This window comes from Scyliorhinus canicula, chromosome 13, assembly GCF_902713615.1.
Source record: "Scyliorhinus canicula chromosome 13, sScyCan1.1, whole genome shotgun sequence".
Lineage (NCBI taxonomy): Eukaryota > Metazoa > Chordata > Chondrichthyes > Carcharhiniformes > Scyliorhinidae > Scyliorhinus > Scyliorhinus canicula.
The window spans coordinates 14,798,845-14,822,136 of record NC_052158.1 but is presented as its reverse complement, the minus strand read 5'-3'; the positions used below and the strand labels follow the sequence as shown (position 1 = coordinate 14,822,136).

The window sequence follows — 23,292 nt, the reverse complement described above, 5'->3', positions numbered from 1 at the left end:
AGCCTATCAGAGCAACCTTGCTCGGTCCACCACCAAATCTAATCTCCCAAAAATAGAGTATCTACATGTTCACACTGCGGGTTGGAGGAATGGGGATGTCACAGGCCAGCATTTGTTGCCATCCTTAACTGCCCTTGACAAAGGTGGTGGTGAGCTGCCTTTGTGAACCGCTGTAGTCCCTGTGGTGTAGGTACATCCATAGTGGTGTTAGGGAGAGAGTTCCAGAATTTTGACCCAGTGACAGTGAAAGAATGGCGATATATTTCCAAGTCAGGACGGTGAGTGACTTGGAGGAAAACCTCCAGGTGGTGGTGTTCTAAGGTATCTCCTCCCCGTGCCTTTCCAGATGCTGGAGGATGTGGGTTTGGAAGGTGCTGTCTAATCCTCCTTAAACAGTGGCTTCTGAACCCATTACCACTAACATCTGGAAGGCACTGCCTGAAAGGGCAGTAGAAACAGTCAATAAGAACGTTCAGAAGGAAATTGGATAACCGGTGGGAAAGGAATCTTTTGCTGCAGTTAGGGGACAGAGTAGGAGGAGTGGTTCTAAATGGGGTAGTTCTATCAAAGAGCTGGCACAAATGTGATGGGCTGAATGGCCTCATTCTGGACTGTAAGATTCTGTGCCAATTAGCATCCCAGTAAGAAGTCTTACAACACCAGGTTAAAGTCCAACAGGTTTGTTTCAAACACGAGCTTTCGGAGCACGGCTCCTTCTTCAGGTGAATTCACCTGAAGAAGGAGCCGTGCTCCGAAAGCTCGTGTTTGAAACAAACCTGTTGGACTTTAACCTGGTGTTGTAAGACTTCTTACTGTGCTCACCCCAGTCCAACGCCGGCATCTCCACATCATAATTAGCATCCCAACCTATATATGTTCCGGCATTTGTTTCCGACGGTCAGTCCAGCAAACCTGACAAAATAGCACTGTCAATTTTTACTGAACAATTCTATATCCCACGAGAGCATTAACACGGCGATCTGGTGACTGCTCTTCTCTGCAGTGAGGGATAAGCAATGGTCCCTGGGGTAAGTGCTGGGAATACTCTGTAGGCCTTGCCACAGCTGCAGAGGGAGAAACAGCATAAACATTTCAACTCGATCAACTTGTGCCTGTACTGGGAAATAAGAATGATGTAACAGACTTTAAGTAAATACGGCGACAGGTGATGGTGCTGGGAGGGGTGGGTGCGAGGGGTTAGGAAACGTACAGGTGGTTATGTGGAGTGCAGGAGCAGCGAAGGAAGGGATGATGGGGCAAGACCATAGGGGATGGCAAAGGAACAAGTAAAGAAACAAAAGATGGTTCTTTGGCCGGGGGTGGGGGTGTGCTGTCTGAGAAAAGTTCTGCCATTTGAACTCTGTGTTCTGCCAGGAGCTTGCAAGCTGCCTAGGGTTTGCTGGGGCCCGCTTGGTATGCATAGAGCTGGGGGATCGTAGCCCAGTGCTCCCAAAGTTCAATGGATCTAGCAGCCTCGCTCATTGAGCAAGCCCATAAGACCATAAGACATAGGAGCGGAAGTAAGGCCATTCGGCCCATCGAGTCCACTCCACCATTCAATCATGGTTGATTTCAACTCAATTTACCCGCTCTCTCCCCATAGCCCTTAATTCCTCGAGAAATCAAGAATTTATCAATTTCTGTCTTAAAGACACTCAACGTCCCGGCCTCCACCGCCCTCTGTGGCAATGAATTCCACAGACCTACCACTCTCTGGCTGAAGAAATTTCTCCTCACCTCTGTTCTAAAGTGACTCCCTTTTATTCTAAGGCTGTGCCCCCGCATCCTAGTCTCCCCTGCTAATGGAAACAACTTCCCTACGTCCATCCTATCCAAGCCATTCATTATCTTGTACGTTTCTATTAGATCTCCCCTCAACCTCCTAAATTCCAATGAATATAATCCCACGATCCTCAGACGTTCATCGTATGTTAGGCCTACCATTCCTGGGATCATCCGTGTGAATCTCCGCTGGACCCGCTCCAGTGCCAGTATGTCCTTCATGAGGTGTGGGCTTGGACCTGTCATTGACGGGGTCACCATGTGTGCAGAAACAGGAGGTGGTCATTTTGCTTCCTTGGAGCCTGTTTAGCCGTTCGATGAGAACATAGCTGATTTGCAGCCTTGTATACCTGCCTTTGCACCCATAATTCCTTAAAAACCATTGGATAATAAAAATCTATCCAGCTTAAATTTAAAATTAGTTATTGATCTTGATCAATTGCCATTTGTGAGAAACAAAGAGTTGACTGGCAGTGATTTTACCACAACTCAGGTGGGGAGGGACAAGGTTGAGAAGGCGAGGCCTTCATGAAAAGTCAGCCGGTACAGGAATTAGGCCCCTGCTGTTGCCATTGTTCCGCATCATGGACTAGCTGTCTAGCCAACTGATCTCCCCCCCCCCCCCCCTCTGCAAAAATTTCTACCACTCTCTTTGTGGAAGTGATACCTAATTTCGATCCTGAGGGCTCTGCCTCAGATTTTATTAACTTGTGTCCGTTAGTCCTAGACCCCCAACCAATAGTTTCTCTCTCTCTACCCTCTCGGCTGCCCTTAATGTTTTGAAAACTTGATCGAATCACCTCTCGGCCGACGACCATTCAGGCAATAGATTCCTAACATGTTTAATTTCTTTATGATGTAACTCTTTGGTTCAGCACCCCCCACTCCCTGCCCGTCGGTTGCAAAGCACTTTGGGGTGTCCAGAGGTTGTGACGGGCGCTGTATGTAACGCCGAGTTTTTTTGATCTCCTTCCTCAAGGTGGAATCTGAAGATGCTGCAATGTTGCCGATGTCAACACTGGTTCCATGAGGCATGCACCCAGTGCCTGAGCAAGCCTCTTCTCTACGGAGACAGGTGAGATGGCTGGGGCTGAGCATCCTGTGCCCGGCTCTGTTTTATTCCCGCCCCTGTCACTGAGGATAACTCACAAGAGTGCTGGGAACACAAGACCATTGTTAATCTCCAACAGAGAAGTCCTTGACCCATTTTTTCCTTTATTCGTTCATGGGATGTGGGCATCGCTGGCAAGGCCAGCATTTGCTGCCCGGTCCCCATTTGCCCCTTGAGCTATAAGTGGCTTACTAGGCCAGATGCCAGGTAGTTAAGAGTCAACCACATTGTCGTGGGTTTGGGTTCACTTGCAGGCCAGATCAGGGTAAGGATGGCAGATTAGTGAACCTGACAGGTTTTTGCAACAACTGATGGTTGTCATAGTCACCACTGCTGAGACGAGCTTAATTATTTCCACGCGCATTAACTAAATTGAAGACTCCCCAGCTGCCGTGGTGGGATTTGAACCCGTGACCCCACATCATTTGCTGGGCCTCTGGATTACTAGTCCAGTGCCATAGCCAGCATCTCCCCCCTATTTGATCCCCTCTTGCTAGAAAACCCAGCCCTCCCATTATAGTGTCGCTCGCTGCTGGCTGCTCTTGACCATCTCTCTGGTGCTCTCTAAAGCTTCCCTTTACAGTCCTGACCCTGTGTCCTCTTTTTCCCGACGCTGCTTGAAGCAGGTTTACTTGCCCCATCCTGTCCAGTATCTTGTGCAGCTCTGAGACGGGAAACCTTGAACTGAGCTAGATATCAGAGACTGGAAGACCACTGGCCATTCAGCCCAAGTAGCCGTCCATTTACTGTCTCAGTCATGGACTGTACCCCATCTCTGGATTCTACCTGAGGGAACCCCTTCCTTCAACAGCTCAGGAACAGTCATGGACCCTTAACCCGTCCATAGATGACCCTGAGGCAGCTGCTCTCGGACACTTGTGTAGGCTCCATTCCACAGAATAGCTCCATCCCACAGAATAATCAAAGTGAGAATTATTCCAAAATACTCCCAAATATTACCAACCAAAACTCAAAATAATTCCCCACCTTATTAAGGGTGACACGGTAGCACAGTGGTTAGCACTGTTGCGTCCCGTCACCAGGGACCCGGGTGCGATTCCCTGCTTGGGCCACTGTCTGTGCGGAGTCTGCACGTTCTTCCCGTGTCTGCGTGGGTTTCCTCCGAGTGCTCCGGTTTCCTCCCACAAGTCCCGAAAGATGTGCTGTTAGGTAATTTGGACATTCTGAATTCTCCCTGTTTACGCGAATAGGCGCCAGAATGTGGCAGCTTGGGGATTTTCACAGTAACTTCATTGCAGCGTTAATGTAAGCCTACTTGTGAAACTAATAAAGATTATTATTCACGCCTCTAGTAACTGATTTCCCCTCCAACCTAAATTGATCCATTTTCCACACCTATGGAGGTAGCTATTACCCTGTATAACCATTGCCTCCAGTCACAAAGTGATCAGAGTTTCACAGCACAGAGGGATGCTCTTTGGCCCATCGTGTCGGCGACGGTCATCAAGCACCTATCTATTCGAAACCCATTGTCTCACACATGGTCCGTTGCCATGTCTGCTACGGAGTTTCAAGTGCTCATCTGAACACTTCATTTATGTTATGAGGGTTCCCACCTCGACCAAACTTTCATGCAGTGACTTCCAGATTCCCACCACACTGGGTAAAAAAGTCTTTCCTCAAATCACCTCCAAATCTCCTGCCCCTGGGTGGAAATCTATGTTCTTCAAGCTTTGCTCTATTCTCCATTGTTCTAAGAGGAAAAAAAATATATCACCCGAACATTGACCCCCCCTTTCCTTGTCAAAGCGCACGGGTGTTTGGAGTCTGTTTCCATGGTTACCCACAACCTCACTCAAGATCCTGGGCGGAATTCTCCGCTCCCGGGAAAAATCGGGAAGGCCGTCGTGAACTCGGCCGAGTTTCACGACGGCCTCGGAGGCCGCTCCTCGCCCCCTATTCTCCCCTCCCGGCGGGGCTAGGGGCGGCGCTCCGTAAATCTCGGCCGCGGGGGCGTCGTGCCGAGAATGACGTGGCCGGCGCGCCTAATGACGTCAGAGAATCTCCGTTCGCCGTGAAAAACGGGGAGCGGCCATTCTTCCGAGCGTGGGGGGGGGGGGGGGGGGGAGAATGGCGGTGGGCGCCAGGGGGGCGTGAATTTTGTCGGGGAGCCCTCCCGCGATTCTCCCACGCCGCATCTGACTATGTACTCCCACTGCAGCACTGGTTGTGTGCTGCACTGTTGGAGGTTGAGAATGGTTACGTTGAGGTTCTAATTCTGCAGAGCCTTGATTGAATTAATGAATAATGAGACATGAGTTCAAACCCCACCGAAAATCAGTGAATTTAATAAATGTGGAATAAGCAGCTGGTATCTGTAACAGCGAAACCACCATATTGCTATTAAAACAAAAAACCCACCTGGTTCACTAATGTCCTTTAGGGGAGGAAATCTGCCGTCCTTACCCGGTCTGGCCTACACGTGACTCCAGACCCACAGCAATGTGTTGACTCTTATCTGTCTCTGAAATGGCCGGGCAAGACATTTTGCCGCACTAAAGAAGACAGTTCACCACTGCCTTCCCGGGGTCACATTGCCAGTGACGCTCACATCTGACAATGGATAATGTTTTTTCAAATAAAAGGTGCCGCTGTTTGGATGGAACGTTGAATCGAGGCCCTGTCTTCCTTCTCAGCTGATGGCACGATTTTGAAGAAGCGTCTGTCCTGGCCAAAAATATCCCTCAATCGAATTTAACAAGAAGTACACATGATCAGGTCATTCTCACATTCCGATTGAATGCCTGATCCGTAAGCCTTCACCTTGACCTAGGCAGTGCTCCCTGGCAGCCAGTCTTCCGACATTACAACCATGACTGTATTTTAAATGGCTCCAAATTGCTTTCCAATGCCCTGTGGTTGTGTGAGCCGATTTGAAAAGTAAGCTGATTAACTGTGGGGGAGGATCATAGACCAGCTGCTCACCGTATCAATAAAACCAACAAGCGATTCATCTTTGATTCAGCAACCTATAAAATGTGGATTCATCTACTTGCTCAATCCTGCATTGACTACTGAGGTTATCTTTAATTCCACCTCTGCACTGTCCCCATCAAACACTCCCAGGACAGGTACAGCGCGGGGTTAGATACAGAGTAAAGCTCCCTCTACACTGTCCCATCAAACACTCCCAGGACAGGTACATCACGGGGTTAGATACAGAGTAAAGCTCCCTCTACACTGTCCCATCAAACACTCCCAGGACAGGTACATCACGGGGTTAAATACAGTGTAAAGCTCCCTCTACACTGTCCCATCAAACACTCCCAGGACAGGTACAACACGGGGTTAATTACAGTGTAAAGCTCCCTCTACACCGTCCCCATCAAATACTCCCAGGAAGGTACAGCACAGGGTTAGATACAGAGTAAAGCTCCCTCTGCACTGACCCATCAAACACTCCCAGGAAGGTACAGCACAGGGTTAGATACAGAGTAAAGCTCCCTCTGCACTGACCCATCAAACACTCCCAGGACAGGTACAGCACGGGTTAGATGCAGAGTAAAGCTTCCTCTACACTGTCCCCATCAAACACTCCCAGGACAGGTACAGCACGGGGTTAGATACAGAGTAAAGCTCCCTCTACACTGTCCCCATCAAACACTCCCAGGACAGGTACAGCACGGGGTTAGATACAGAGTAAAGCTCCCTCTACACTGTCCCCATCAAACATCGAGGTTAGATACACTGTCAAGAGTTAGATACACATCCCAGGCCCTCTCTAAGTCAATGTTGTTGCCTTATTATGTAAATAGATGTGACGTTTTGCACTCTGGGCCTAAAAATTGCTTTCAAACTGTCCAAACCATTGCTGATTAATATTTGGACTCCTGTTGAACCTTCTAGGTTTTACTTATTCATGTGTTGTGTCTGTACTGGTGGCGCAGAGTATGTGAAGCGACTACTCCTAGAATGGTAAGTACGGTGTCCTTAACTACATTTTGTGTGCTTCTTTATAACATCCGATTATACACTGGTAACCCCTGCATCTTAAGAATAGATTGGTCTTGGAAGGAGAGCGGTGCAGATTTACCAGAATAATGCATGAATTCCAAGGGTTAAGTTGCAAGGAGAGATTAAAGGAACTGTGGTTGTATTTCTTGCAATTTAGAAGGTTGAGGAATGATGTTAATTGTGATTTTCAAGATATGAAGGGGAATAGAGAGGCTAGATTAGGCGAAGCTACTTCCATTGGTCGGAAACTCTCGGTTTGGGGTATAGACTAAAGCTTAATAGCCAAGGCTGTCAGGGCTGAAGCGAGGAAACACTTCTGTGGACAAAGGGTGGCAGGGTTTTGACAGTCGGCAAATGTCAATTGATGCCAGATTTGTGATTCATTTCTTTGTTCACCAAGAGTGTAAAGCGAGATGGGACAAGGGCTTTCATGATGTAAACTCTCTGAGCACAATGTTCAGAATCATACCAAAACACGCAATACATGAAAATGAAAAATGAAAATCGCTTATTGTCACGAGAAGGCTTCAATGAAGTTACTGTGAAAAGCCCCTAGTCGCCACATTCCGGCGCCTGTCCGGGGAGGCTGGTACGGGAATCGAACCGTGCTGCTGGCCTGTTTGGTCTGCTTTAAAAGCCAGCGATTTAGCTGAGTGAGCTAAACCAGCCCCATAACATAAACATCTTTGTTTAACATGAATCTAACTAGAGTTGCAGTTTTCTTATACAAAAGCACAAAATTAAATTCACTTCAATCCATACCTTGTATCTAACATCCAACAATACAAACATAGATCACTTAAAACTAATTCTGCTTTATGACACTCGCCCTACAAACATATAATTCTCATCCTTTCTCTCCCATGTGTTCCTCTGGTTTCCCCTCAATTACTATTGTATTAATCACTTTAACTACTTCTCTATGGTAGTGAGTTCCACAACCCTCTGGGTGAAGATGTTCTTCCTGATTCCCTATTGAATTTATTGGCGACCATCATATGTTTATGGCGCCTAGCTTTGGTCTGGTCTGCAAATGAAAACAGCTCCTCTTGCATCTATCTCTGTGAACCCTTGTTAAGTTTTGTTTTAAAGAAAAGGCAGATTTGCATTTAGGTGGCGCTTTTCCTGACCACTGAATGTCTCCAAGCACTTCACAATGTTTTGGAAGTGTGACCACCATTACGCTGTTGGCAACAGGGCACCTAATTTGCACACAGCGAGATCCCACAAACAGCGATGTGATGATACAGGTGATCTGTTTTTGTGATGTCGATGGCTGAACATAGGCGATACAGGACAGCGGGGAAACCTCCCCTTCCCCATCCTCTTTAAAAATAGTAACCTGTGATCTTGCACGTCCACCTGAACAGGCAAATGGGGCCTCTGTTTAACATCTCATTGAAGACCTCGTATCGGGTCACCCCCTCGGCCTTCACATTCCCATGGCGTGTATACGTAGTGCATTAAGGCTTACAGAGAAAACTGGCCAGTATGAGGAGGGTTTGGCCGACTGGACCTGTAGTCACTGGAATTTAGAAGGATGAGTGAGGATCTCATTGAAGCATATAAAATTCTGGGTGCAGGGATGTTCCTCGCTCTGTCTGGAGGGTCAGTCTCAGGATAGGGGGTAGGCCATGTGGGACTGAGATGAGGAGAAACCTCTTCACTCAGATGGTGGTGAGCCTGTGCAATTCTCCACCACAGAAAAATATTTAAGAAGGAAATAGCTAAATTTCTGGACTCTAATGGTGTCAAGGAGTATGGGGTGAGCGGTGGAGTATGGCGTTGTGATGGAGGATCAGCCATGACAGACATGAAGGGAAAATGGCTTCCTCCTGCTCCCATTTTCCTTGTTTCTATGTAAAGAAGCTAGGTGTGCCTAACTCGACGGTGGAGCAGGTTTGAGAGTCCTAGTGGCCCATTCCAGTTCACCTCCAACACCTTAGAACATAGAACAGTACAGCACAGAACAGGCCCTTCGGCCCTCGATGTTGTGCCGAGCAATGATCACCCTACTCAAACCCACGTATCAACCCTATACCTGTAACCCAACAACCCCCCCCCCCCCTTAACAACCTTACTTTTTAGGACACTACAGGCAATTTAGCATGGCCAATCCACCTATCCCGCACATCTTTGGACTGTGGGAGGAAACCGGAGCACCCGGAGGAAACCCACGCACACACGGGGAGGACGTGCAGACTCCGCACAGACAGTGACCCAGCCGGGAATCGAACCTGGGACCCTGGAGCTGTGAAGCATTGATGCTAACCACCATGCTACCGTGCTGCCCCTCCGTGCTTGAGCTTAATTGGTTACGGTTCCCCTCTTCCCTTTTGTGAAGGTGCAGAACCAACCAACCCCCCCCCCCCCTCCCGCCCATAGATACATGGCTGAGGGAGCAATTTAATGCTATTGATGCGCAAAATGAGATGGCAAGAGACTGCGGGCTGCTCGACTCTGGCAGGCACCACAGCCGACCCCAGCCTCTGCCCTCTCCTGATGTTCCGCACTTCCTTGGGCAAGAGTGGGTGACGGACCGTAAACTGGGAGGGGTCTGGATTTTCCCTCAAATCCACCCCGAGGTCAGCTAACTGGCCATGGAACTGCTCCTGGATTACTCTGTAACACCCGCGGTACCTTCTTTAAAAAAAGCAGCTGTGCTGTCAGGAATATTAGCAGCCTCCTGCCTAAGGGCCAGCAAGTGAGGGGGAACATGGGAGTGTTTGGGTGGGTTGGTGGGGCGGGAGAAAAAGACCATTTGACTAACTGGTTTCAGTGATACAGCAGCCAAAGAGTTACTGCGCTAAATGGATTACAATCGGTACGTTATTAGCATGACAGCATCTACGCTAAATAACCAACGGAACATGGAGAAAATAACCTTCTTATTGACCAGAGGTCTGCGCTGAATGTTCCTCCCTAATGTATCGAGCCAAACCTTTTGTGTTTACTTTTCCTTTTTATAAATTTACAGTACCCAATTCATTTTTTCCAATTAAGGGGCAATTTATTGTGGCCAATCCACCTACCCTCCACATATTTGGGTTGTGGGGTGAAACCCACGCAGACACGGGGAGAATGTGCAAACTCCACACGGACAGTGACCCAGAGCCGGGATCGAACCTGGGACCTCGGCGCCGTGAGGCCGCAGTGCTAACCCATTGTGCCACCTTGCTGCCCCTCAGACAAACCTTTTGTGGCTACCCCAGTGCACTGAAATCCATATAAACTTACTGGCCATCAATACAGCCGTAATCCTAGTTTTCGGTACGCAGCTCTATCGGTCACATCCAAATATTTTATTTTAGCAGGATATGGGTTTGTGCCTCCAGCAGCCTTTCTGGCAGTGCAATTAAGGCCCACACCGCTCTCTGGGTGAACACATGTCTCCTCAACTCCCCTCTAGTCTTTGCACCAGTCATTTTAAACTGGTTTACCCCTGGCTTATTTACCTCTCTGCTAACGGAAATGGGGCCCTGCCCCATGGCGGCATAGTGGTTAACACTACAGTGCCATGGACCTGAGATTGAATGTCTGTGTAGAGTTTGTACGCTCTCGCCGTGTCTACATGGGCTTCCTCCAGGTCCTCCAGTTTCCTCTCACAAACCAAAGATGTGCAGGTTAGCTGGATTTGCCATGGTAAAAATTGCCCCTTAGTGTCCAAAAATGTGCAGGTTAAGTGGATTGGCCGTGCTCAATTGCTTCTTAGGTGCAGGGAGTGGGTCTAGGGCAGACTGCTCTTCCGGACGGTCGGTGCAGACTCGATGGGCCAAATGACCTCCTCTGCACCGTAGGGATTCTAAGTTTCTATTTACCACCAACAAATAACGGCAAGTCTCGGACACTTACATCCCGTCCCAAATAGCTCTGATTGTACCCGCTAAAAAAATGCTTCACCTTGGGAATGACGGACAATGAGTCCTTCTGTAAGTCAGAACACAGAATACGCAGGACAGGGCGAGGGTGACGGAAATGGCTTTGGATGCAATGGGGGAGCTCTTTACCCAGCATCCACAGTGGCAGAGAAAGTGCTCTATCTTTGGGATTGAATGCTCGCACAACTCTGTCACGGGGATAGAGGGGTTTGTCTGCCTGCAAGGATGCTGGGTAAAGAAGCTAGCCATTCGATCAAAGTCGGGACACAGGACAACAAGGCGCCTGTGCCTCTAGCATTGTGTCAGGTACCAATGAGCTACTAATAGCCCCTTTATTTAATCCCTCCACTGCTGGCAGCAGTATAGGAGGGAAGGGAGCATGTTCCCAGACTGTACATTAATATCCACCCATTCCCCTTTCCTTATTTGGCTGGGATCTTTGAGGCATTCTGTCCTTCAAGCAGACACCAGGCTTTGCAGGCTGCCTATATTACAGGTTCCTGGAGCAGTACATCCCTCCCAAACGGAGAAGAAGGATCACGGGATAGCAACAGACTGGGCTACTCAACAAACAAGGTAGAATTGTGCGCGATTCCAGATGTTTGTGAACACTGCAGGGAGATGCAGCCAATTCCCCCCCCAGGATGTTTGGCTCACTGAGTTTCATAAGAAATATGAGCAAGAGGAGGCCATTCGGCCCCTCGATCCTGCTCAGTCATTCAAAATGCTCACAGTTGACCTGCTGTCTCACTTCTGCCTTCCTGCACTAGCCCCACAATTGCCGTTACGCTTGGTACCCAAGTTCCCTATGGATTAGAGGTGGACGGGTGTGGGAGGAGTTTGCTGAGGAAGTGGCAAAGTAACCTGCCGGCCCTCTTGTGTGGTTTTCAGGGTCGACATCGCACACCTGATCCTCTACCACCTCAGCACCTGTTGCAGGAGGAAGTACTTTGACTTTGAGCGAGAGATCTTGGCATTTGCCAATGAAAACTGGGACAACCTACTAGTCGGACAGGTACGTGCGTGACAGGAGCTCGAGGTGACCGACCTTCTCGACCGTCTCAGTACTGTGCAGTCAGGGTGGGAAATAAAAATCATAATGAAACCATTTTTCCGATTTTCAGAACCTCTCTCTTCCCTTTTCTCCTGACCCCAATATTCCGGGAGACTGACTCCTGGAAATTGGGAGCGGGGAGGAGGAATGTTACCCTCTGGTGTGCCGGGGTGGGGGGGGGGGGGGCTGGAATTCTGTGGGATCGAGTAGAATGCCAGCTCTATTAAGGTCAACATCCGATGGAATGTGAAACCATCACTACTCTTGAATCCTTGTGGTTCAGGTTGAAATTGTTCCCCAGTGTTTCACGGCTCATTTGAGAGGGCACATTGATCTCGAATGAGGGCAGAGTCTGGAATTCAGGGCTACATAAGGAGAAGGAGAGGGGGCAAGTTTTTCCAGATATTTGTAAGTTAGGCCCGGCTTCCCTTCCCCATTTGAGATTCAGCTGGTGTGTTGAATGCAATGACTGTGGCGTAACTTGGCTACGGGATCTGAACTCGCAATCTCGGGGTTGCTCGCTGAGTCACAACCACTGCACTACCTCCACCCTATACAGCCGATGCTTCGCGTCTGGACTACCAGTTGGCTGTATGGTCCCTCTGGGTGGTAGGGAAGGTATATACAACAACCATACCACTTTCCAAAGGGTTGGCGGGATAGGATCAGGAAGAAACCCCCTCCAGTTGCTGACATTCATCAGCCCTCTCTAAGCTGAGGCACACAATGGCCTGTTGCCATGCCCCTCCTGCCCAGAAGGCCCGTGAAGCAGCACAGGTCGGGGATCAAACACCAAGGCCTTCCTGATCACGAAAGCTCAGCTGTTCACTCAGTGAGATGAGACAATGTTGTTCTCAGGTGACTCTCTCTCTCTTCTGTGTCATGGCTGAGATTCCTCGGTGTAAATGTTATCAGCACAATTTAGGAGGCCATTTTGCTTTTGTCCTCATTTGACCTCTGCAATTTGCTGTAATTTGCAGCTGTCCAGCGCTTCGAAGTCAGAACGCTATGAGCAGATCCTCAATGCCCTGAACAGTCATAGGAACAGGTAAGAGAACCAGTCCTTCCTAACCCTTACCCCATGACAAAGGCTGCAGGATTGAGTTCCAGAAACCTGAGCATGCAATCCAGGCCCACGTTCCCGGCCTTGCTTCACCATTTGATAAGAAAATGGCTGATCTGATTGTGGCCTTGAGTATGCCTGCCTCGACTCACTTCACAATCAGAAATCTGTCGTAGATCAGCTGTGGATATATTCAATGACCACCCTCCTACACACACACACACACACACACACACACACCCCTTCCCCCAAGCCTCCACAGCTCTCTGAGGGAAGAGAATTCCAAACACTAACCACCCTCTGAGGGAGGAAATGTCTCCTCACCTTTGTCTCGTCCTTTGCATGGAGATGGTGCGCGTAGTAGTTATGTCTCATGACTAATAACCCCAAGGGCCGGGCTAATAACCTGGGGAAATGGGTTCAAACCCCAGCACGGCAGCTAAAAGTCAGTCAATTAACTTGAAAAGTATTCTCTGTAATGATGACCATTGACTGTTGTAAAAACCCACCCAGTTCACTGATGTCTCGGAAAGGAAATCTACCACCCTTACCTGGTCTGGGCCTACATGTGCCCACAGACCCACAACTGCCCCCTGAATGGCCTAGCAAGCCACTAAGGACAGTTGGCAATAGGCAGCATATGCTGGTGTGTATATTTATTTCTCTTATACTTTTTCTTTTACTCTTTCGCTTTATATTTTCTCCTTTTTCCCCTTCTTTCCTCTACTCTTTCACCCCCTTCCCCTCTCTTCCCTCGATCTCCTCTCCTCATTCCCTCTCTTTCTCCTGCTCACTCTTATTTCTCACTCTCTCTCTTATTAATATCTCTCTCTCTCTCCCCCCGCAAGATTTGTGTCCGGGAAAGAGATCAAGAAAAAGAAGTGCATCTTCGGCCTGAAGGAGAGGCTCCCGCCACAGCCTCCGCCCGTTGCTACCCTGTGCGAGTTAGCGAACCAGCTGATGGCGACCTCTACCAGCCCTACCCCCAACAGGTTGGTAGAGACCAGGACCAGGGAGGGAGCCTAACATTTCGCGGACGCGCAGCATTGCCGATGTGGGTTTCACTCACCAGGTATGGGAGGCATGTTTGCACCAACGTGACATACCCACATGGCCGGTATGTGCGCTTTTACTGCCTGGCCGCTGTTACTGTGTGCCGCGCATCCTGTGAAGAAACCCACTGTTTCCGGTTACACACTGGCTTTAAGCGATTGTGAATGTTTATACGGCTGTGTCACCCAACAGTAGCAATTCTGCTATTTAGTGAGATTGTGGCTGACTCATGATTTCCATCTACCCAGTTTGATTCTGCCGCCCTTTAGTTGTGCCTGACTATATTCCCTTACCCAGCAAAACATCACAAAACTATAGTCAGGCACAACAGTGTGGAGTAATATAAAGGACGCTTTGACCAGAGTTTGGGTGGGGAAGGCGTGTTTATTGGTGATTGTAAAAGTTGGGGTCGTGATTGACGTTTGACTGAGGCCATAGCAGCAAGGGGGGGGGGGGTTTGGGTTAAAATTAAATAAACTTCCACTTTATCTCATTGAGTCGCAACATTATCATCCCTCTGCTGACCGGCTCCATTGCAGTCCCAGTGGAATCGCTCAGACTCAACTTGGGTCAGTGTCCCCACAGGCTGTCCTAGAAGTAAGCGACAATCACCACCCCTTAAGGAACGGGTCAAACGGCCAAAATAAGAGACGATGCCCTTAAAATACGACAACGGCTATCGCCCTATCTCCGTGCACGATTAATGAAATGATGTCGCCCAGTTATTCAGCCTGAAGCCTGTGTTGTCCCTACTTATATTTATCATTTTCAGTGCAAGCTGCAACTCCAACACGCAATTGGAGGACATTTGGAAAGGTTGAACGGCACAAGGGATAAATGAACCATTAACCAAATGTTATTTGCTTGAGGAAGAAGCCAGCAATGCTAAGCAGGTCAGGGCAGACTCTGCGAGGCGAGTGAAAAACATTCCGGGGCAATGACATTGCCTCAGAACTCAAGTTTGCGATGTAACCGGTTTTACTCCAGCACAGGGGAGGGGGGGGAAGGAAGAACAAAAGAGGGAGGGGCTGCAATGAAAGCAGAAAATACTCGGCAGGTTTGAAGGGAGAAGCAAAGTTAACGTTTCGAGTCCCTATAGGGAAGAAGGAGAAATGTGATGGATTTTAGATCGTTCAAGAGGGGCTGGTGCAGTCAGTGATAGGTTGGAGCTCAGGCGAGATTGACCAGGATGACACGGACACAAGAAAAATGGGATGCTGATGGAAGTTTAAAGACTAAACAGGGTGCTAATAGTGGCATACAAGTAAGATGGAAGAATGGGTTCATAGCAGAGCAAAGATGAAAGCAGAGCTAAAGAACAAGTGACAGATGGCCATGCGGAGGAGGGGGTTGAGAAAAAAAATCAAAATGGAGGGCAATCATGGCCTGAAGTTGTTGAACTCAATGTTGAGTCCGGAAGGCTGTGAAGATAAGGTCTTGTTCCTCCAGTTTGCCTTGGGCTTCACCAGAACCTTGCAGCAGGCCAAGGGCAGACATGTGGGCATGAGGACACAATGATGAGTTAAAATGGCAAGTGACAGGAAGGTAGGGGTCATGCTTGCGAACTGAGCGAAAGTGTTCTGCAAAGCAGTCACCCAGTCTGTTTAGTCTCTCCAGTATAGGGGAGACTGCATTGGGAGCAGCAAATCCAATAAACCAAATTGAAGGAAGTGCATGTGAAACACTGCATAACCTGAAAGGGATGTTTGGGGCCGTGGATGGTGAGGAGAGAATGGGACAGGTGTTAATGTAGAATCATACAGTACGTGGGCAGCACAGTGGCACAAGCGATTAGAACTGTGGCTTCACAGCGCCAGGGTCCCAGGTTTGATTCTCCGCTGGGTCACTGTGCGGAGTCTGCACATTCTCCCCGTGTCTGCGTGGGCTTCCTCCGGGTGCTCCGGTTTCCACCCACAGCCCAAAGATGTGCAGGTCAGATGGATTGGCCATGATAAGTTGCTCTTAGTGTCCAAAAAGGTTAGGCGGGGTTATTGGGTTACGGGGATAGGGTGGAAGTAGGGCTTAGATGGGTTGGTGCAGACTCTAGGGGCCGAATGGCCTCCTTCTGCACTGTATGTTCTATGTACAGAAGAGGCCCATCGGCCCATCAAGCCTGGACCGACAAAATAACTCATCTACACTAATCCCATTTATCAGCACTTGGCCCACAGCTTTGAATGTTGCTCATCCAAGTACTTTTTAAAGATTGGGAGGTTTCCTGCCTCAACCACCCTCTCAGGCAATGCAGCCCAGATTCTCACCACCCTCTGGGTGAAAAGAGTGTTCCTCAAATCTCTTCTACACCTCCTGCCTTTCACCTTAAAATTATGCCCCCTTGTTATTGACTCTTCCAACTCAGGGGAACACCCACTATGCCCCTCATAATTTTACACACCTCAATCAGGTCCCCCCTCAGCTTTTCTGCGCCAAAGAAAACAACGCAAGCTTATCCAGCCTCTCCTCATAGCTAACCCGCTCCATCCCAGGCAACATCCTGGTGAATCTCCTCTGCGCCCTCTCTGGTGCAATCATATCCTCCTATAGTGTGGCGACCAGAACTGAACACAGTATCCTCACCAAAGTCCTGTACAGCTTGGGATCTCATAGAGACTTATAAAATTCTAACAGGACTAGACAGGGTAGATGCAGGGAGGATGTTCCTGTGGTAATGGAATTCATTACCACAGGAAGTAGTTGATGCTAAAACATTGAGTAGATTCAAGAGGCGGCTGGATAAGCTTGCGTTGTTGGGGCGAATGGGATCAAAGGCTATGGGGAGAAAGCAGGATTAGGCTATTGAGTTGGATGACCAGCCATGATCGTGATGAATGGCGAAGCAGTCTTGAAGGGCCAAAAGGTTCCTCCTGCTCCTATCTTCTATGAATGTATCTATGTATAACTGCCCTGCTCTTATAATGTATGCCACGACTGATAAAGGCAAATATGCCTTCTTATTTACCCTACTCGCCTGTCCTGCCGTCATTAGGGATCTGTGGACAAACACCCTAAGATTCCTCTGTTCCTCTGAGCGTCCTAGTATCCGGCCATTCACTGAGTACTCTAGTGCCGTGTTACTCCTTCCAAAGTGCATCACCTCACACTTTTCAGGGTTAATATCGATCAGCCACCTATCTGCCCATCTATATCCTCCTGTAATCTAAGACCTCCTTCTTTACTGTCAACCATCCCATGTCATCTGCAAACTGTTATCACTCCCCCCCCCCCCCCACCCCACCCCCACATTTCCTTCTATATCATTTTTTAATATATATATCTAATATATATATCTCAAACTTCTGTGATTACGTGGGAAGGCACCGTGGAAAGGCAATGGGGTATTGTGGTGATGGAGGAGTGGATCAGGGCGTCACGGAGGGAGCGGTTTGAGACAGGCCAGAAAGATTAAATGACAAATGATTGTGTAAGGGTAAAGGGGATAGAAATGGGATAGTTCAATTAGTGACTCAGCACAACCCTTTCTGCCCAGAATTTAGGCAGCACCTGATACACCATAACCAGCAACTTGGAACTCGCATTGCTGTAAATGGTTAGCGGTTATATCTAGTTAACGGACACTGGAAAGGTTAAAGTGGCAAACTAGAAACGGGGTGGGGGGGAGGTCCCTGCGCAAATAAAAGCAAGTATCCCCACTTCATAGAATGATACAGCACAGGAGGTGACCATTCAGCCCATCATACCAGTGCCACCTCCTTTGAAAGATCTATCCATTAGTCCCATTCCCTCTTTTATTTCTCCACATGAACCAGCTTCAATACTTATCCAACTTTCTTCTGGAAGTTACAATTGATCCAGCACATTGCAGATCACAGCAACTGCTGCGATATGAGATTTTGTTTTGTTAATCCTCATCTCCCCTCGGGTCCTTTGTGTCAATTCCCATAAAACAACCACTCCAGATCAAGGTTGAGACGAAATAATTTCTGCTGCTTGCCTTATTTGAGGTGGTCCAGCCTGAAGCGGCTGTTTACCCTGACTCCAAGGTTGGGGCTGGTGGGCGGGCGGGTAGTATGAACAGGGAGTTAAGGGGAGTCTGGTACAACTGCATTGTGCCCTTCTGTTTCCCCCCCCCCCCCATCCTTTTGGCTCAGTGCAGTGCCCACCATGTTGTGTACCACCTCTTAGGAAGGGCAAATTCTGAAGGGGTTTGACATTATTTGTGCCCCTCCCTTCCCCCACGTCCCTCCCTGTCCCCTCCCACTCCAGGTCCATGCTCGAGGGGGTGAAGAAGCTGAAGGCCAAGAGAACCCCTCGCCACAGAGACCCGCAGGACCTGTACGAGCTGAAGACCAGACGAGCACGTCGGCTACTGCAGAAAGCCATCAGTCAGGTAACCAGCCATGGGTGGTGGGGTTGCTGGGATGGATGTGGGGGTGGCTGGGTTGTATAGAGAGAGAGCGTGTGGGCAGGAGGTGGGAGAGATTCGCGAGGGGGTGAAGAGAGGCTGAGGGCCTGAAAATCCAACTGAGAGGAGAAGGCAACCAGAAGGGGCAGCAGGGTAGTAGGGGGCAGCAGGGTAGCATGGTGGTTAGCATAAATGCTTCACAGCTCCAGGGTCCCAGGTTCGATTCCCGGCTGGGTCACTGTCTGTGTGGAGTCTGCACATCCTCCCCCTGTGTGCGTGGGTTTCCTCCGGGTACTCCGGTTTCCTCCCACAGTCCAAAGATGTGCGGGTTAGGTGGATTGGCCATGCTAAATTGCCCGTAGTGTCCTAATAAAAGTAAGGTTAAGGGGGGGGTGGGTTGTTGGGTTACAGGTATAGGGTGGATACGTGGGTTGAGTAGGGTGATCATGGCTCGGCACAACATTGAGGGCCGAAGGGCCTGTTCTGTGCTGTACTGTTCTATGTTCTATGTTCTAAGTCCTGAAGATCATAGGAAGAGGATTAGACCAATCAGCCCCTCACGTTTGTTCTACCATTGACTTAAATTATTGACTTATCAATGCTCCACTCACCCACCTTGACTGTGTAACCCTCAACATACTCAGTCAGGGAAGAGATCAACGCATAGGCAAACGGGGGAAAGATTGAGAGAGGAATCATGCATAGCAGTTAACGCAGGTGGTCGTGTGTGTGTGCGTCATACAAAGGGAATAGAGAAAGAGGCCATTCAGTCCCTCTAGTCCGTTCCACTGTTCTGCATCTCATCTCCATTTGCTCATCTTTGCTTCACACCCCTCGATACACCTGCCCAACAAAATCTGTGTAGCTCCATATTGAAAGTTCCAATTGACTCACACCATCTATAGCCCTTTGGGGCAGAGGTTGTTCCAGATTTCCATTCCAGCCTGTACGAGGTTCCTTGGTTACTGAGAACTGCAGACCTGAGCAGTTTTATTTAGTTGAGTGATTGGCATGAGACACGCTGAGAGAGTCAATGTTACCGATTTGTGGATAAGGTCTCACAACTTGGTCTTCAGCCATTTTTGTGCTGATGGAGGGGGGGGGGGGGGGGGGGGGGGGGTGTTAGTGATGGTGATGTAAGCGCTGTGTACGAGCTGATGCTTTGGTGTTTTTGTGCCTGCAGAACGTGGTAGCGAATCCTTCCAGCCCCAACCAGTCCTATCAGGGCTGCAGAGGCAGCGCCAATACGTGCTCCATCCGGGAGAGCACGGAAAGGTAAGTGAACGAGGCACAAGTGGTGGGGAAGCTCTGGAGTTTTGTCTTTACCCCCTTGGTTTTAGGCCCAACATGAGAGAAACGATGTTCCCAATGGTAGGGGTGGTCAGAACCAGGCGTCACAATCAGAGGATATGGGATAAACCATTTAGGACAGAGATGAAGAGACATTTCTTCACCCAGAGAGTGGTCGGACTGTGGAATTCATTACCACAGGAAGTAGTTGAGGCCAAAACTGTATGTTTTCAAGAAACAGTTAGATAGAGAACTTAAGGCAAAGGGGATCAAAGGATGTAGAGAGAAAGCGGGATAAGGATATTGAATTGGATGAGCAGCCATGATCATAATGAATGGTTCGAAGGGCCGAATGGCTTCTTTCTCCTATTTTCTATGAAAGAGAGAATCTAACCATTGAGCAGAGACGGAACTGGACCAGCCATATAAATACTGTGGCTATCAGATCAGGTCAGAGGCTGGGAATCCTGCGGCGAGTAACTCACATTAAGGTGCCACTTCAGGTATTTGCATCATTCATTTTCAAAGTTACAATTAAGCCATTAAGGGCCAGGAGGAGGCCCAGTGGGCCGATTGAGTTCAAGCAGTGCATATCAGTTTTAGGACAACTCAATGTGTAAATAAGCCTGCGGATTGTGGTGCAGGGAGAGAGAGCCTGGGCAATCCTTTCACTCTCGCCTCCTCTTTTGATAGAACACCTCCAAAGATGATGTACGCGTCAATTCAGCCATCCTCCAACAATGTCCGCAGCCTGGAGTCATCATCCTCCTCCTCGTTTGAATATGGGTGAGTGCCTCGTCTGGTCGCTCATCGTCTGTCTCTTACCCACATTCATCCCCAGTCCCACAACCCACACCACACCATGATATTCTGACACACTAGCCATAGAATCTTAGAATTCCCACAGTGCAGAAGGAGGTCATTCAGCCCATCAGGTCTCTACAACCCTCTGAAAGAATACCCAGCACAGGCCCATCCCTGTAACCCCATAATGCCGCCTAAGCTGCGCATCTTTGAACGCTAAAGGACAATTTTATCATGGTCAATCCACCCCACCAACACTTCTTTGGACTGTGGGAGGAAACCGGAGCACCCGGAGGAAACCCACGCAGACAGGGGGGAGAATGTGGAAACTCCACACAGTCACCCGAGGTTGGAATTGAACTCGGGTCCCATCTACAGCATGTCAGTAGTGCTAACCACTGTGCCACCGTACAGCCTTTTGTAGGGTCTTCTTGCTGTGCAATAAAGAAGCCATTTGAAATCTGGTTGGTGGCCCCTCTGAAGGAGATATTTTTGCCCATCACAAGAAACCTCGAACCAATCTCACTGTCCTTGTCCTGTCACCCACACTGAAGCCCTGCTACATTTCCTGCTTCAAGAACAAACTAATTTATCCTTAAAAACTCTGGCTCAAATTCTCCCCATGTTCCTGCATTTCACTGCCACACAGTTGGTAACACTCCTGTATATATTATATAACACACTGTGTGTTACAGGGTATAACACTCTGTATATATTATATAGCACACTGTGTGTTACAGGGTATAACACTCTGTATATATTATATAACACACTGTGTGTTACAGGGTATAACACTCCTGTATATATTATATAGCACACTGTGTGTTACAGGGTATAACACTCCTGTATATATTATATAGCACACTGTGTGTTACAGGGTATAACACTCCTGTATATATTATATACCACACTGTGTGTTACGCTCTCAGTAATCTCTCCACCCACTCTCTCTGCCGCTTGTTGTACTCTCTCGGCCTGCTTGCGGGACTCTCCACATGCTCTCGACCTGCTTGCGGGACTCTCTCCACACTCTCCCTTTCGCTTGCGATGCTTGCTCTCTCCCTCCTGCTCACAGTACTGACGCCAGCCATTCAGATGGCTGATTGACTTAACCCTTCTTCTCTCTTTTCCACCTCAGCGAGAATTCGGGCAATCAGGCGAAGGCTGTTGGCCGCCTGTCGGATGGAGAGGAGGGTGTGGATGAGCATCTCCTGGACCCTGCTGAGACAGAGCAAGAGGACGAGGAAGAGGAGGACGAGGAGGAGGAGGAGGACGGTTCTGACAACCCGATGGATACCCGGTCTCCGTGTGACTCCAGCGATGACGACCTGCCACTCTCCTACCTGCGGTCGTCGGTCAACAGCTACTTCGGGGCAATGGGCAGACTGGCGCGGGGTGAAACTGTGCGAATCCTTGCCCGCAGACTGACGCTGGACAACAAAGTGCAGTACCTGGTGGAGTGGGGCGGCTCCTCCATATTTTAGCACTCAGAAAACTAGGCGATTCCGGCAGGCAGGAGTTCGGGGAATTGGAGGGAGACGGCAAAGAAACAAGTGCCAAACAAAAGCAGCTTCTTTCAAATCAGACTTCTGATCGGGGCCAGGCACATCAGGGTTTCAGGATTTTACGTCAACTGTTTTTAATCTTTGGAAGTCTGTGACAGGCTTGATTCCTTGTGCTCTCTGTCATAGGAAGCTAGAGTATGTTCTCTCACACAGAGGCAAACCTGGGCTGGGCGCGTGTCAATAACACAGTTATGGACGTAGGGGAATTAAACAGGAGCTGGCTGATTATGTAGCCAGAGTTATGGACCAAGGTGGAACGTGAATCGGTCTCTGACCGTGCTGGGGTTCCAGGAGGATGTGGGTCAGACTGTGCACGGGGGGGGGGGGGTGGGGGGACATTCTCGGGTGGGGTAGACTGTCAGGGGGTCCTGGGGGATGTGGATCAGGCTGTGCCCGGGGGTGGGGGAATGTGAATCAGACTGTGCCAGGGTTCCTGGCGGGTTCAGACTGGGGTGGTGTGGGGGATGGTGGGGTGAAATGGGGATGGGGCAGTGCATTGACTGAGATTGTGTATCGGGCTGAGATGGGAGTCACACGGGGATTATGTAGAAGGCTTGCCTCTTCCTCCTCCCCTCTTCTCCCCTATGTAAATTAATCCTCACTTTCTATGTTTGCGCTCTGCTCCAATTGCCCATTGACCTGTTCTGCCTTCTGCCCTGTTCCTTCTCTGTGTCTGAGACTCGTATCCCTATTTCCCAGACTGACCCGCTCTATTTCTCGCATGTGTGTCCTTCCTTTCTATCTCTACCTCCCCCCCCTCTCGCTCTGTAGGTTCTCCCTGTGTGTATTTCTCCATCCCGTTGTTCTCTCTTTGTGCAGTTTGTTGTTTCTCTTGCGACACCTATGGTGCACAAGATAGAATTTAATCTGTTCCCACAGCGAATTTTCTCCTGGAGCGTCTGTCACCAGAGGCTTATAACTTGACAAGCGGGCGACACTTCACATCGAGCAGTTCACATCCATCTGACCAGGAGTCCCCCATTCTTACCACCAGACATTGGCCTGTTTGCAAAGATTTTACAGGTTGACACATTCAACTAGTTTCACCACGTTATGAACGAACCTTCCTTAACCATCAGGTCCTGGGGTGGAACTCGAACCCAGAGCTGCTGGTTCAGAGGGATATTGTCCCCTCCCCCTCCCCCGTGCCACAACACCTCCTCGCTCTGCATGCTTTTGCCTTTTTCTTTACCTCATGGTTTGTTTCCCCTCTGTCTGTCTGTCTCTCTCATTCTTGCCTTGCTCTCTCTCTCCCTGCCTTGCTCTCACTCTCTGCCTCGTTCTCTCTCCCTGCCTTGCCTTGCGTGCACTCTCTCTCAGCCTTGCGCACTGTCTGTCTCTGCCTTGTGCGCTC

General features: G+C 49.2%; 1 protein-coding gene across 3 annotated transcripts in view; it reads left to right on the top strand.

Moving 5' to 3' along the window:
• Window positions 1-22,276, top strand: part of LOC119975971 (PHD finger protein 1-like) — a 48,985-nt gene extending 26,709 nt beyond the window's left edge. For all 3 annotated transcript variants that reach the window (XM_038815969.1, XM_038815970.1, XM_038815971.1), the window contains 9 exons: window positions 2,762-2,857; window positions 6,761-6,829; window positions 11,638-11,761; window positions 12,781-12,848; window positions 13,712-13,855; window positions 18,141-18,264; window positions 19,463-19,554; window positions 20,263-20,355; window positions 21,512-22,276. In XM_038815969.1, coding sequence (XP_038671897.1) covers window positions 2,762-2,857; window positions 6,761-6,829; window positions 11,638-11,761; window positions 12,781-12,848; window positions 13,712-13,855; window positions 18,141-18,264; window positions 19,463-19,554; window positions 20,263-20,355; window positions 21,512-21,857 — 1,156 coding nt within the window. In that variant the 3' untranslated portion in view covers window positions 21,858-22,276. The remainder of the gene's footprint in view (window positions 1-2,761; window positions 2,858-6,760; window positions 6,830-11,637; window positions 11,762-12,780; window positions 12,849-13,711; window positions 13,856-18,140; window positions 18,265-19,462; window positions 19,555-20,262; window positions 20,356-21,511) is intronic.
• Window positions 22,277-23,292: the final 1,016 nt, after the last annotated feature.